This window comes from Schistocerca piceifrons, chromosome 3, assembly GCF_021461385.2.
Source record: "Schistocerca piceifrons isolate TAMUIC-IGC-003096 chromosome 3, iqSchPice1.1, whole genome shotgun sequence".
In the NCBI taxonomy this organism is placed as follows: domain Eukaryota; kingdom Metazoa; phylum Arthropoda; class Insecta; order Orthoptera; family Acrididae; genus Schistocerca; species Schistocerca piceifrons.
Genome location: NC_060140.1, coordinates 837,094,559 through 837,111,344, shown reverse-complemented (window position 1 = coordinate 837,111,344; position 16,786 = coordinate 837,094,559). Strand labels below are relative to the sequence as shown.

At 45.7% G+C, this 16,786-nt stretch overlaps 1 protein-coding gene across 1 annotated transcript in view; it reads right to left on the bottom strand.

The window, feature by feature from the left end:
- LOC124789101 (monocarboxylate transporter 9-like) overlaps positions 1 to 15,785 on the bottom strand; it is a 185,515-nt gene extending 169,730 nt beyond the window's left edge. The window contains exon 1 of the mRNA XM_047256389.1: positions 15,708 to 15,785. Within this exon, the coding sequence (XP_047112345.1) occupies positions 15,708 to 15,785 (78 nt within the window). The remainder of the gene's footprint in view (positions 1 to 15,707) is intronic.
- Between the last annotated feature and the right edge of the window lie 1,001 nt (positions 15,786 to 16,786).

The following is a 16,786-nucleotide window of genomic DNA, read 5'->3' as shown; positions in this document are numbered from 1 at the left end:
AACCAGAGGTTGTACAGAGTTTCAGGGAGAGCATAAGGGAACAATTGACGGCAGTGGGGGAAAGAGGTACAGAAGAAGAAGAATGGGTAGCTCTGAGGGATAAAGTAGTGAAGGCAGCAGAGGATCAAGTAGGTAAAAAGATGAGGGCTGATAGAAATCCTTGGGTAACAGAAGAAATATTGAATTTAATTGATGAAAGGAGGAAACATAAAAACGCAGTAAATGGAGCAGACAAAAAGGAATACAAACGTCTCAAAAATGAGATCGACAGGATGTGCAAAATGGCTAAGCAGGGATGGCTAGAGGACAAATGTAAGGATGTAGAGGCTTATCTCTCTAGTGGTAAGATAGATACTGCCTACAGGAAAATTAAAGAGACCTTTGGAGAAAAGAGAACCACTTGCATGAATATCAAGAGCTCAGATGGAAACCCAGTTCTAAGCAAAGAAGGGAAAGCAGAAAGGTGGAAGGAGTACATAGAGGGTCTATACAAGGGCGATGTACTTGAGGACAGTATTATGGAAATGGAAGAGGATGTAGATGAAGATGAAATGGGAGATAGGATACTGCGTGAAGAGTTTGACAGAGCACTGAAAGACCTGAGCCGAAACAAGGCCCCGGGAGTAGACAAAATTGCATTAAAACTACTGACGGCCTTGGGAGAGCCAGTCCTGACAAAACTCTACCATCTGGTGAGCAAGATGTATGAGACAGGCGAAGTACCCTCAGATTCCAAGAAGAATATAATAATTCCAATCCCAAAGAAAGCAGGTGTTGACAGATGTGAAAATTACCGAACTATCAGTTTAATAAGTCACAGCTGCAAAATACTAACGCGAATTCTTTACAGACGAATGGAAAAGCTGGTAGAAGCCGACCTCGGGGAAGATCAGTTTGGATTCCGTAGAAATATTGGAACACGTGAGGCAATACTGACCTTACGACTTATCTTAGAAGAAAGATTAAGGAAAGGCAAACCTACATTTCTAGCATTTGTAGACTTAGAGAAAGCCTTTGACAATGTTGACTGGAATACTCTCTTTAAAATTCTAAAGGTGGCAGGGGTAAAATACAGGAAGCGAGAGGCTATTTACAATTTGTACAGAAACCAGATGGCAGTTATAAGAGTCGAGGGGCATGAAAGGGAAGCAGTGGTTGGGAAGGGAGTGAGACAGGGTTGTAGCCTCTCCCCAATGTTATTCAATCTGTATATTGAGCAAGCAGTAAAGGAAACAAAAGAAAAATTCGGAGTAGGTATTAAAACACATGGAGAAGAAATAAAAACTTTGAGGTTCGCCGATGACATTGTAATTCTGTCAGAGACAGCAAAGGACTTGGAAGATCAGTTGAACGGAATGGACAGTGTCTTGAAAGGAGGATATAAGATGAACATCAACAAAAGCAAAACGAGTATAATGGAATGTAGTCGAATTAAGTCGGGTGATGCTGAGGGAATTAGATTAGGAAATGAGACACTTAAAGTAGTAAAGGAGTTTTGCTATTTGGGGAGCAAAATAACTGACAATGGTCGAAGTAGAGAAGATATAAAATGTAGGCTGGCAATGGCAAGGAAAGCGTTTCTGAAGAAGAGAAATTTGTTAACATCGAGTATAGATTTAAGTGTCAGGAAGTCGTTTCTGAAAGTATTTGTATGGAGTGTAACCATGTATGGAAGTGAAACATGGACGATAAATAGTTTGGACAGGAAGAGAATAGAAACTTTCGAAATGTGGTGCTACAGAAGAATGCTGAAGATTAGATGGGTAGATCACATAACTAATGAGGAGGTATTGAATAGAATTGGGGAGAAGAGAAGTTTGTGGCACAACTTGACGAGAAGAAGGGACCGGTTGGTAGGGCATGTTCTGAGGCATCAAGGGATCACAAATTTAGCATTGGAGGGCAGCCTGTAGGGTAAAAATCATAGAGGGAGACCAAGAGATGAATACACAAAGCAGATTCAGAAGGATGTAGGTTGCAGTAGGTACTGGGAGATGAAGAAACTTGAACAGGATAGGGTAGCATGGAGAGCTGCATCTAACCAGTCTCAAGACTGAAGACCACAACAACAACAACAAAATGTTCGAATATTATGAATTACCTCGTAGGAAACGGTGTGTTGACACACAGTCAACATGGGTTTAGAAAACATCGTTCCTGTGAAACACAAGTGGCTCTTTATTCATATGAAGTGCTCCGTGCTATAGACAAGGGATTTCAGATCGTTTCCGTATTCCTGGATTTGCGGAAGGCTTTTGGCACTGTACCACATAAGCGGTTCGTAGTAAAATTGCGTGCTTATGGAACATCATTTCAGTTATGAGACTGGATTTGTGATTTCCTATCAGAGAGGTCACAGTTCGTTGTAATTGACGGAAACTCATCGAGTAAAACAGAGGTGATTTCTGGCGTTCCCCAAGATAGTGTTATAGGCCTTTTGCTGTTCCTTATCTATATAAACGATTTTGGATTCAATCTGTGCAGCCGTCTTCGGTTGTTTGCAGATAATGCTGTCGTTTATCGACTAATAAAGTCATAAGTTCAAAACAAACTGCAAAATGATTTATAAAAAATATCTGAATGGTGCGAAAAGTGGCAGTTGACCGTAATAACGAAAAGTGTGAGGTCATCGACATGAGTGCTAAAAGGAACTCGTTAAACTTCGGTTACACGATAAATCAGTCTAATCTAAAAGCCATAAATTCAACTAAATACCTAGGTATTACAATTACTAACAACTTGAATTGGAAAGAACACATACAAAATGTTGTAGGGAAGGCTAACCAAAGGCTGTGTTTTATTGGCAGGACACTTAGAAAATGTAACAGACCTACTAAGGAGACTGTCTACACTACGCTTGTCCGTCCTCTTTTAGAATACTGCTGCGCGGTGTGGGATCCTTACCAGGTAGGACTGATGGAGTACATCGAAAAAGCTCAAAGAAATACAGCACGGGAAATACGGGGGAGAGTGACACAGAAATGATGCAGGATTTGGGCTGGAAATAATTAAAAGAAAGGCGTTTTTCGTTGCGACGGAATATTCTCACGAAATTCCAATCACCAACTTTCTCCTCCGAATGCGAAAATATTTTGTTGACACCGACCTACATAGGGCGGAAAGATCACCACGATAAAATAAGGGAAATCAGAGCTCGTAGGGAAACATATAGGTGTTCATTCTTTCCGCGCGCTATACGAGATTGAAATAATAGAGAATTGTGAAGGTGGTTCAATGAACCCTCTGCCAGGCACTTAAATGTGATTTGCAGTGTATCCATGTAGATGTAGATGTAGATCTGCCATCAGGATCGCTCACCGCTTCAACTGCGACATCTGCAGTCCGCAGCACAATCAAAGTGAGGTTTTTTTTGAAACCCTGTGATTATCTCCGACTCCGACGCAGAGTTTTGAAATGTGGCTCGGACGTGGTTGCAGCCTTCCTGTCTAATTATGCAAAAGCAAAAGCGTAACGCCCTGCGATGTCCCTCTCGGGTTCGGTGAGGCTTCAAACAGCAAGGTGTCGGTAAGTGCGAGAAAAAGCCGCAACTCAGAAATTTATGTGAGGTGTAAGGTGGTTTAATTATGTCACATTGACACCAATTTTCACTACAATTCTCCCCACAGTGAACATGTCGCACGATGCCAAGGTCCTTACACTACCTCTTACCGCATTTTACCCTTTCGTTTCACGCCTCTCCGATGGAAGTCTGAACCGCGCGATGCGCAGCGTTGAAATCACCCCTCGGTTTTCTTAAGGGTGACCGAGGAAAACATTTCAGACTCACCGTCGCTTAGAACCAACACGAAAAGGCGTCAGTAGACGGCATAAAGGACACCAATGAAACCACCCCTTCACTTAAGACGCTCATTTTCACGTATTTCGTGCTCAAAACCAACAGTCTGCAGAGCGATGTCCAATAATACAACCTTCTTAACAAATTTTGCCACTGTTGACTACTCCCGATCGACCGGACCCCCTTTTCTGTGGCGCTGCAAAACCATTGAATTTGATCTCACTCCTTTGGACTGTAGTGTGACTGCGAGCTTCGCTCTGGAGTACAGGCTGGAATCACTTGCGACTGTTCAAAACCATTCGATGAAATTTCAACCTGATCAGAACCAAAATGGTGTTTATGCTTTTTCATCCCTCCTTTGTCGCACCTTTATGTTATGTCTGCACGTGTCAGGTGGAGGGGTGGGGGTGAGCTGGGGAGGGAGGATGCTGCGTTGAAACACACGTAAATAAAACGACAAATGGTACCTCTAACATTCCTTTTCCGGCAACACTAACGGCGGAACCTGGGCAACTTTGCCGGGCGCTTTAAAAATGTTCCTGTGCGGAGACAGCCACCTTCCAGTCCCAAACCACCAACAAGATAGGCAACCCCTTCGACATCCCTGTGGTGTGGAATGCAGCCAGCAGGCACAACTGTGAAGTGGGTTGCGTTTCATGCAAGTGAATAGGGCTCAGTGAATGACTATCTCCGTACAGGGACATTTTTAAAGTGTCCAGCGAAGATGCTCGAGTGTCACGCCGGATGTTGCCGAACTGGGCATCTTAGAGCGACCTTTCGCCATTTCATTCAAATGCGTGTCAATGTCGCATCACCTCCCCCTCCCTCTCCGGTGCACAGGGCAAAGAAGGGCATGAAAAAGAATCGATGAAAAAGCATAAACATTCTTTTCTGCTTTAGGTCACATTCAAATTTAATCGAATGCTTTTCAGCAGTCCCTGGAGGTTCCGCCCAGTACACCAGAGAAAGAACTGCGGCCACGCCACACTGCAAGAGGCTGAGATCACGTACAAGGGGTTGCAGAACGCGATCTCTGTAGGGAAGGGCTGAATCGTTCGAGGGGCATCAGCAGAGGAAAATTTGTCAAGAACATCGAGCTGCTGCTCATCGCATTGCGAACCACCGTTTTCGCGCGCGAAATGTGTGGGAAGAAACGACCCAAGTGAAGGTGCGTTTTGATTGACGCCCTTTATGCCACTCCCTGTGGTCCTTTCGTGACAATTCTGAGCGGCGATGTGTCTGAAACACTTTCCTCGGCGACCCATAAGAATGCCGCGTGTTTTCAACGCTGGGCGTAACGTTCTGACCTCCATCACAGAGGTGTCAAAATAAGGTGCGAAATTTAGGCGAGAGGGGCTGTGACGACCTTCCCATCGCATGACAGGTCGACGGTGGCATTTTTCAGAATAGTGGTGAAATTTGGTGCCTATGTGACATCATTAACCCACCTTATACCCCACAAGAACTTCTGAACTGCGACCTTTTTCTTGCATGTATCCGAGGGTAACGTCGCAGGGCGCCAGGTTTTTGCACCATTACACAGGACAGCTGTGGGCAGCTTTGAGCTAAATTTCAAACTTTTGCGTCACAATGGGATACAGTTACGGGACTTCGAAAAATTGACCCTTCAATTGTATTGCGCAGGTTATTTACCAAGTGAATTGAATTCACTGAAGTGAAATAACGGGGTCCAAAGGAGATAAATGCCATTAAATTTAATGGTGCAAGAGGGAACCAGTACAGTGCACTGTGTAACGGGACATCCTCCTCTAACATTACTTTTCCTCAACAGTAGTTGGCTACACCAGCTTTATTTTCCGAATTTTCAGTAGGTCAGTATTTTCTCAGCTGCTTTTCTGAAAACTTTCACATAATTTTATACACAGTATGTTATATTTCATACTAAACTTTATGAAAAGTAATTACTTTATAAAATACTTTAGTTTCGATGTTTTAATCGAGAAGCACTAGTTCTGAATGTACAGTTAAGATTATTCTTCTTAGAAACATTTGAAATTACGAAGAATTATTGGCACACTTAAAATTTCTATTATTAATTACGCAATCCTGTACTGTTTACTATGTTTATTTCTGGATTCATTTATGAAATAATAATCGAAATTAATAATATAATGGTGCTAGTAGAGATTCATTTGTTCATAAAAATTGTAAACCCTTTTGAATAGTGTTATTTCCGCAGAGTGTGAGAGCCGTAAGATGCCTCTGATGTGATCGGACGTATTTTTGTATTTTTGTGCGAACAATGTAATTTGGGCCTTTTTAACGTGAAAAATCAAAAGACCATATGATATACTAAAATGTATGAAAATGTATTTACGTAAAAATAAAAATTCTGCAACAACAATCTTCAAATTTATTTAGTCCAGTCTATTCGAGAGGACCTATAATGTGAGATTATCAGCTTCAAGAATCAGACCCCTTGACAAGAAGAACTGGAGCAAACTCATCATGACAAGCTAAGTAAACTAGAAAGTTTATTGTAATCTACGCTCCCCACATATCTTCACCAAGTACTTTGCTCATTAATGTGGACAATAGTTGGAAGTAGGTAGGAGGGGTAGATTACAATTGGGAACTATTGAACAGGCAGTGTGAGAAATATATTGCGATAAATATAAATTTGTGGCATAAACTTGTAGTTTACAGATAAGACAAAAAAATTCAAATGAAGTTTTATAAAGTAACACTGCGCCCTCCACTACTCTACGAATAGATATGTCTTACCTCTGGATACTATCGAACTAACTCTCGATATACCCTGCCTGAGTGGAGCCGTGTGTCTGCCTCTATCCGCATTTGGCGGATGAATGCTCGCTTGGGTGCTATTTGCGTGACGTAACACGGGAACATAATATGCCGGTGTTGTGTGCGTCTGGCATTACAGCTGTGTTACTCCTCTCTCTGTATGGCTGTGTACTGTATTCACCAAGCAGACACGGTACTAATCATATGCATATCCAAGCTTGTAGCGAACTTCATGTAAATTTGGCGTTTGTAGCACGCTGCCTTCATGGTGTTGCAATTTTGATGGACGGCGATGTAGCAGATGGCTGTAATTAAACTGAGGGTGTTCCGAGTGCTGTAGTGCGGGCTGTATACACCTTAGGACGCTGAAACATCGCGGGTATGGTCATTAATCGGTGCGATCGTGGATTATGTTGAAAAAATAGTAGTTCCACTTTCTGCGACAATGTGAAAATAACGCGCTGTAAGCAGTCAGAATTGAAATGTTTCCCGTTTTGACGTCAGTATGCTGTTTGTCGCTTGGGGAGGTATGTTGATTTCTTTTGTGAGGTGACTGCTGTTGTAAAGGTTTAAGAAGTGGCTTATAAGTCGCTTGTTGGCCCTATTCTTGAGTATTGTTCATCAGTCTCGGATCCCTACCAGGTAGGACTGATGGAGAAGATCCAAAGAAGAGCGGCGCGTTTCGTCACGGGATCGTTTGGCTGGCGAGGGAGTGTTACGGAGAAGCTAAATACATTCCACTGGCAGACGCTAAAAGAGAGGCGTTGAGCACCACGGTGAGATTTACTATTGAAATTTCGGGACAGCACTTTTCAGGATGAGTCGTACAAAATATTAATTCCCCCCACAAACATCTCACGTATTGACCACGAGGAGAAAATTCGAGAAATTAGAGCCAATACAGAGCCTTACCAACAATCATTCTTCAGAAGCACTATTCGCGATTGGAACAGTGTTGGAGGGATCAGATAGTGGTACCGAAAGAACCCTCTGCCACACACCATTAGGTGACCTGCGGGGTATGATGTAGATGTAGAAGAAGATTGAAACTTTCCGTACGTTACGAAACGCAGTGCATATTGAGAAGAAAGACCGTGCACTGCTGATAAGAGTTGTTTTATCGGAAAGGCAGCAGAAGCAGCGCTGCATTGCGGGAATATCACCTACAGAAACAACTGTGAAGAGGCCCCAAGTCAATAAATATAGGGTCAAGAAATTTGAAGAAACAGTTGAGTTACATGGTGCAGCAGGGAGTGGGAGGCGGCCTATTTCCATCGCAGTTGTTTATGAAGTTACTGTATGTATAATTTTCTGTGCAGCACATGACCCAAGTTCTGCAGCCAGTGCTCAAGCTGTGTTACGGGTTGTCTCTACCCCAGCCAACAGTTCAAAAGATTTTGCGGCAACTTTTACGTTGGTATCCGTAAAAGTCTCAGAATGTGCACCAAATGAAAGCCCTGATAGGCTACAAGGTCGTGACTTTGTCCTTTGTTTTTTGACACGCATGGAAATGGATGACATGTGGCTGGAGAATATTCTTTGGGCGGATGAGGCACATTTTATTCTGTGCAAATGCAAAAAACAATCGAATGTGGTGTTCTAATACGCTACATATTGTGCAGCAACATCCACTGCACGCAGCTTATGTGACAGTGTGGTCTAATTTCAAAAGCTCCTTCATTCTCAGTCCATTTTTCTTCGAGGAGATGACACTTCGCGGGCGTGTCAGGCGTACAGTGAGGTCTGCATGTTATAAGGGCCTCATTGTGTAACACTCGATTCCAGCTTTGCAAAAACGCAGCTGTGTCCACACCACTACTTTCATGCAAGAGGAGGCGACGTCTCGTGTCTCTTGCCAGGTGAAAGATTTGCTTTGAGAAACCTTCCGTAACAACCGCATGATCTCTAGTCACTTTCAAGATTTGTGGCCTTTCAGATACCCCGACCTAAATCTACATGACTTCTGGTTGTGGGGATATCTGAAAAATCGTGCCTTTCAGGGATGTTTCCAGACTCTTCCTTATCTCAATGATAGCACGCAACCACCACACATTGCTGTGATTATACTGCGAGCAACCATCGACCATACTGTCTTACGGATGCAGAATTTTTCTGAGTCGGGAGACCACGGTGAACACATGTTGTAACTTATGACTATATCCTATAAACGTGCCAGAACCACCGTTATAAAATGTCCGATTGCTCCTCCGCTTTACCTGCACCCACACCACATTATGACTGCTTACAACGCCATATTTTCAACTGGTGGCACAAAGTGGAACTATTATTTTTTCAGCATACTCCGCGACCGGAGTGATTAATGAAAATACCTACAATGCTTCAGCGTCCTGCGATGTATACGCTCGCACTACAGTACTCTGAATACCGTCAGTTTAATTATAAGCACGTGCTACTTCCGTACTTAATCGTGGACACTGGCATGAAACTTAACCAGAACACAATCCTGTTGTTCTGTTCTTTATTTCATCAACTGATCAGTTTCCTTCTCCTCCTTTTAATCTTAACGTGCATAAATGTGAGCTAATGTTTTAAGGCTCAGTAATTTACAGGTAATGCATCAAACTCGCCATATTAAAAATATACAAGTTGTGGATGTTGCTCTTTTAATTGTGTCATTTCAAAGTCGTGCTATTAGTGTCAGTCGCACAGAAACTGATATCAAAGGAGGAATACAATAATGAATCACACTCATAAATACCAAAGTATGATATAGTTTACAGCACTTTAAGGTCATGAAGTAACAGAGCAATTGCTAATACATCTTGTCCATGAAAGTACTGCAATCAATAGTCTTCAGCAAATGGATATATGTAACGAGACAACGCTGAGATGTACACGTTCTTCAAAGCAGAATTATTTGTTTTCGTCAGTTGCTGGGCAAAGATGCAGTAGGAACTGAATTTTGTCATTAATTGTGCCGAATCTATTTCCCCTATAAAGCGTTTATCTTTCTTATGACTGATGGCGATCATGTATTAAAACTGTGGACGTTTGTCTCATTCAATTGACGCAGTTTCACAATACGTCTGTTAGATGCAGTCAGATAAGTCAAGGCCAGACTGCCATCGATTTCTCTATCGAGCTGTGGGTGCTCTATTCAAAAGTAACCACGACCTCTAGGAAAGCCGCCGCCTACTTCAGATTTTTGCATTGTGTCTCCCAGCCATTAAAATCACATCAGAGTTACTCCGCCAAATTTTATCTGGGATCACATAAGCGCCTAGTTTCAGGAGATTGAGCTCTGCCTGACAAAAAATCTGCAGCACCCACAAGAGATGGTCGAATGCGAATGTAACTTCGTGGACGTACTTGGAGGATACGTAAATGATTAGTGTTGGAGTTCTCTGTGACAGGAGAACGGCTACCAGAGTGCATTAGTGTTTAGTGTTGTTACCAGACCTGGTAGGGTGCACAAAGGGCGTGAACGACGTCGGGTTTTCAGTGACTTCTGTGAGGTACCAGGGGTTTATAATTAAATTTTCTCTATTTAACACGCTACAACATGGAAACTAATTAGCGTACGAGTACCAAACTTGTATTGGGTGTATGATTTCCATCCGTCACAGCGCCACCGTCCAGTTCCAAATATAGACACCAGGTGCCGTGATCAGCCATCGTGATTCATATACTCACCCACCTGACCAGTCGCAGTGCACTTGTTGACGTGTCAACATGAGCTTGGACAAAAGGAGCAGGGCATTATTGGTGAAACTCTATTATGAAAACAACAGTAATGCTGCAGCTGCAATTCGACAATATCGCTGGCCAGAAGAATTATGGAGGGGTCTTCTTCCTCCACTTTCTGTGCCGAGTATGATGAAGAAGTTCGAATCAACTGGAGAACTGGACGTCGCTCCGGGAAGAGGTAGACGACCGGTTTCACCGTAGGTGGTTGATGAAATCTCTCTCGCTGCGGCAAATCCCTATCGTCTGGCAGTGAGCGTGCCGTGTCACGACTGTTGAACATCCCGTGGTCCTCCGTGCTGAAGGTGCTTCAAACCGTTCTCAAATGGTATCTGTACAAGATCGACATCTTACAGCAGCTTGCATCACAGGACGCACAACGGCGTGTTGACTCCGCGTTCCACTTCATTGAAGTTGACGAGGGCTGGCCCTGAACCATCCTACGGACACACAAAGCTCATTTTTGTCTGATGGGTGAGGTGAACACACAGAATTGTCGAGTGTGGTGATCTTCACCTCCAGTCACTGTGCATCAAGTGTGGTGAACGTGTCACTGTATGGTGTGGCTTGACGGCGACGTTCATCATTGGCTGATTCTTTTTGAACAGGACGGCGCTCAAGGACGAAGATGTGCAGTGTGACGGGCCAGCGTTACTGCGATATGCTTCGCAAGCATGTCATACCCGCCCTACAGGAGAGAGACGCACTAGGGTTAATAGTTTTCGTGCAAGATGGACTCCCACCGCACATCGCTCGTGAAGCTCACCTGCTTCTCCGAATCACGTTTGGAAACGATCGAATTATCGGCCGATCGTTTCCAAGTGCTTGCCCGGCACGATCACCTGATCTCACTCCCTGTGCTGTCTGGTTGTGGGGCTACCTGAAGGATAGGATTTACCACAGGAACATTCACACGTGTGCTGAACTGAAATACAGCATATCAAAAGAGGTAGCCAGTATACCTACGGACGTGCTTCGTTCTGCTGTGCAGAATGTTCAAAAATGTCCAAATGGCTCTGAGTACTATGGGACTTAACATCTGAGGTCATCAGTCCCCTACACTTAGAACTACTTAAATCTAACTAACCTAAGAACATCACACACATCCATGTCCGAGGCAGGATTCGAACCTGCGACCGCAGCAGCAGTGCGGCTCCGGACTGAAGCGCCTAGAACCGCTCGACCATAGCGGCCGGCTTGTGCAGAATGAAATCGTTCGTATTCAGACTCTTCTGGACACTGATGGACCCCATACTAAGACCCTACCCCTTTGTAGCAGTAATGGTACCGGTATGTAATGGTGTGATGTACCGTACCAGCAACATTAAAACTGTTTCAGCTAAATTGATTCTGTGTTATTTCTCTTCCCCATGTTCTTGACATTAAAGCTTTTAAGTTTGATCTCCGTACGATAATTAGTTTCCTTGTTATAACGTGTTAAATAGGGAAAGTTTAATTATAACCACCCGGTTCATGGAGATGCCGGAGACGCGTGTGAGACTGCGTTATCTGCCCCTGAAAGAGTTTGAAAAGTGCGTCGCTGTGGGTCTCTATGTAGCCGGCTGGTCGAATCGCGCCGTATCCAGATGTGTGGGGCATTCGGATGTGACAGTGCCCCAATGTTGAACTGCTTGGAAACGTGAGTGCAAGCATATTCGTCTTCAAGGTTGTAATCCGACCACCACAGCCGAGGATTGCATCAAGTACACCTTCTCCCTTTCACATCTACACCTGCCATTCTACACTCCTGGAAATGGAAAAAAAGAACACATTGACACCGGTGTGTCAGACCCACCATACTTGCTCCGGACACTGCGAGAGGGCTGTACAAGCAATGATTACACGCACGGCACAGCGGACACACCAGGAACCGCGGTGAAGGCCGTCGAATGGCGCTAGCTGCGCAGCATTTGTGCACCGCCGCCGTCAGCGTCAGCCAGTTTGCCGTGGCATACGGAGCTCCATCGCAGTCTTTAACACTGGTAGCATGCCGCGACAGCGTGGACGTGAACCGTATGTGCAGCTGACGGACTTTGAGCGAGTGCGTGTAGTGGGCATGCGGGAGGCCGGGTGGACGTACCGCCGAATTGCTCAACACGTGGGACGTGAGGTCTCCACAGTACATCGATGTTGTCGCCAGTGGTCGGCGGAAGGTGCACGTGCCCGTCGACCTGGGACCGGACCGCAGCGACGCACGGATGCACGCCAAGACCGTAGGATCCTACGCAGTGCCGTAGGGGACCGCACCGCCACTTCCCAGCAAATTAGGGACACTGTTGCTCCTGGGGTATCGGCGAGGACCAATCGAAACCGTCTCCATGAAGCTGGGCTACGGTCCCGCACACCGTTAGGCCGTCTTCCGCTCACGCCCCAACATCGTGCAGCCCGCCTCCAGTGGTGTCGCGACAGGCGTGAATGGAGGGACGAATGGAGACGTGTCGTCTTTAGCGATGAGAGTCGCTTCTGCGTTGGTGCCAATGATGGTCGTATGCGTGTTTGGCGCCGTGCAGGTGAGCGCCACAATCAGGACTGCATACGACCGAGGCACACAGGGCCGACACCCGGCATCATCGTGTGGGGAGCGATCTCCTACACTGGCCGTACACCACTAGTGATCGTCGAGGGGACACTGAATAGTGCACGGTACATCCAAACCGTCATCGAACCCATCGTTCTACCATTCCTAGACCGGCAAGGGAACTTGCTGTTCCAACAGGACAATGCACGTCCGCATGTATCCCGTGCCACCCAACGTGCTCTAGAAGGTGTAAGTCAACTACCCTGGCCAGCAAGATCTCCGGATCTGTCCCCCATTGAGCATGTTTGGGACTGGATGAAGCGTCGTCTCACACGGTCTGCACGTCCAGCACGAACGCTGGTCCAACTGAGGCGCCAGGTGGAAATGGCATGGCAAGCCGTTCCACAGGACTACATCCAGCATCTCTACGATCGTCTCCATGGGAGAATAGCAGCCTGCATTGATGCGAAAGGTGGATATACACTGTACTAGTGCCGACATTGTGCATGCTCTGTTGCCTGTGTCTATGTGCCTGTGGTTCTGTCAGTGTGATCATGTGATGTATCTGACCCCAGGAATGTGTCAATAAAGTTTCCCCTTCCTGGGACAATGAATTCACGGTGTTCTTATTTCAATTTCCAGGAGTGTAGAACAAGTAATGTATTCCATGCAATATTCCGTGTCATTTCGCACCAGTGGAGACTAGCAGTAGCTGTGCTAAATGATGATGTTTGGTTTGTGGTCATCAGCGCCCGTCCAAATTCCCAATCTGTACACAGTACCATCTAGTCACTTTCACGAGTGATGATGGAATGATGAGGACAACACAAACACCCAGTCCCCAGTCAGAGAAAGCTGGACTAGGGAATTATCGTCCCTTGCGTAGGCTGCCGTCAACACCACAGCACAAACGGCTGCGTCTGGAGTGGTGTGATCACCGGGAAGCATGGACTGCTCATGAATGTCTACGCCTGTGTTCAGCGATGAATCATTGTTCAGCACTGCTCCGGGGGAACATCGTCCGCGACCTGGGGACAGGTCTCGTTCCGCCAGCGTTTTGGAGAGGCCCAGTAGGGCTGCTGTTTGGACCATACTGTGGGCAACCATCGGGTATGACTTCACGTCTTGGCTGGTAGTGACTGAGGGAACTCTGATGGCATAACAGTACGTCGCGGACATCCTGCGTCCCGCGTGTTACCTGTCATGTGACATTATAGTGAGGCCAATTTTCAACAGGATAGTTCTTTTCAACGCAGAGGACGTCTCTCTATGAACTCTCTGCGTCATACTGGGGTAGTCCCGTGGCCAGCACGATACACAGGTCTGTATCCGATGGAACATGTGTGGGACCAACTCTGTCCCAGTGCCAGTATGCAAGCTATCAAGGAGCAGCTACGACAGCTGTTTGGCCAGCTTGCCTCAGGAAAAGATAATTCTCCTAACCAAATCAGTGCACGCATCTAGGCCAGAGGGGGAACAAATATCTTCGTGACAAGTGGGACTGTACTACTAAGTTGTTTGCAAATCTGACTCGATTTTGTAATCATAGAAATAACATCACCTGAACCCATGAAGTTTCACTTCGCATCCTCTTCCTATTCTGGGAGCTTCATCTGGTTTTTTATTTTTTATTTTTTTCTCCAGGCAGGGTAATACCTCTCTATATTTATATGGGATTTCCAGCTGGAGCGTAACGTCGTCTTGACAATATTTCGGAGGTCCACCTAGCTACCATCTTCAGTTGAGTAAGCCGTCTCACTAACTCGCCGTGCGCAGCTCATGGTCTCGCGGTCGCGATCTCGGTTCCCGAGCACGGGGTCCCGAGTTCGACTCCTGGCGGGGTCAGGGATTTTCACCTGCCTCGAGATGACTGAGTGTTTGTGTTGTCCTCATCATTTCATCATGAAACTGGCGAAATTGGACTGAGCGCCCCACAAACCACACATCATCATCACTAACTCGCCAGAACTGAAATCAAACCGCAGCAGCGGCTCCTTTAAACATCGCCTTCAAGTCCACTGCGCGTGCGCGAACTTAACTGCGCTCTAGCGCATGGCACAACTGCACACCGGTAGTGTAAAGTCGCGAAAACCATAAATAGATATCAAACACTGTTGCCACCATTGATTCAAACACTGTTGCCACCATTGATTTTGAGTGTCAAATGAAAAAGGGTTGCAACTCTTACTTAAAGAATACAACTTATCTCTGTTTACAATATCGTCAGATAGCCGGAATTCGACAGCTTCTTTCAGTACAGAGTCCCAATAACGCCACGCAGAGGCAACCACATGTGTCGCTTCGCACAACATTTTACGTCCTTCAGTAAGACAATGTTTCGCAACATCAGATTCTTCTGGGAGAAATAAACGCATGTGGTAATGGTGCTCCGCCGGCCGAAGTGGCCCTGCGGTTCTAGGTGCTGCAGTCTGGAACCGCGAGACCGCTACGGTCGCAGGTTCGAATCCTGCCTCGGGCATGGATGTGTGTGATGTCCCTAGGTTAGTTAGGTTTAACTAGTTCTAAGTTCTAGGGGACTAGTGACCTTAGAAGTTGAGTCCCATAGTGCTCAGAGCCATTTGAACCATTTTTGAATGGTGCTCCACGCATCGATCCTGGACCGTACGAATCGTTTGTGCGGTATAGACTTTCTCGCAATGGCAGGCAATTTTGTCAACACCGGGCTTCCTCAAATCCAATACACCCTTCACTAAGACCAGCAGCGCTCTAATTTTAGCTGGCCGACAGAATACACACTTAATACCAATAATAACGGAGCCAAAGTGTAATACCCCATTTTTGCTGTGTGGATGACAAAGCAATTCGTGCTGTAGGAATTTTGAAGGGGATGATCGGCGAGAAGTGGAAAAGAAAGGGACTGGGTATTTTCTGCGGATCCATCCTTTTGCTGGAGTATCCCGCCGGATCTCGCCGATAAGCTTTGGCCTGGAGAGCTCGAGGATTTTCCAGCTGGTTTTCAGTAGCGACATAGCGCGTCATGGTGGCAACAACGCACCACTGTGGCCGAGGACGCTAACACACTCCTATGCGGTGGCACTCCTCCTGGAGGTAAGCTAGTTGCCGGCAAGGTAGCTCAGCGTGTTCGGTCAGAAGGTTAGCTGCTCTCTGTAATAAAAAAAATAAATAAAAAAAAACTGAGTGAATGGATCAACGATGAACTTGAATGGATGTCATGGGACGCCCGCCCCGAACAAATGCAACGAACAATAATAAACAAAATGAGATTACAAAAATAGATGCTAACACATCTCTGTGCGGTGGCACTCGTCCAGGAGGTAATCTGGTTCTAATCCTGGTGGTGGAAGAAATTTTTAATACTAGATTTGGCCGGTAGTTGGGGGAGAAGTGGAGGCCTGAAGTTTCTGACCGCCAGTCATTGCACCAGTGTCCTGGTTTAAATTCCAACTCTCTCCGCAGTGTGTCATGAAGTGAGGGAATGTGACCTGTTGATGGTGACCCGTCCGTCGGATGGGGACGCTAAGCAGGGCAGCCTCCCTGGAGCTCTTAGACGGGAGTGGACTGTGTGCCGGTACCGTGTTTCACCCTCTGCCTTGTCTCATCACCAACACCTCACGAAGTAAGCATCAAAAGAAAAAACTACAAAGAACGAAACTCGTCTAGCTTGAAGGGGGAAACCAGATGGCGCTATGGTTGGCCCGCTAGATGGCGCTGCCATAGGTCAAACGGATATCAACTGCGTTTTTTAAATAGGAACCCCATTTTTATTACATATTCGTGTAGTACGTAAAGAAATATGAATGTTTTAGTTGGACCACTTTTTTCGCTTTGTGTTAGATGGCGCTGTAATAGTCACAAACGTATAAGTACGTGGTATCACGTAACATTCCGCCAGTGCGGACGGTATTTGCTTCGTGATAAATTACCCGTGTTAAAATGGACCGTTTACCAATTGCGGAAAAGGTCGATATCGTGTTGATGTATGGCTATTGTGATCAAAATGCCCAACGGGCGTGTGCTAT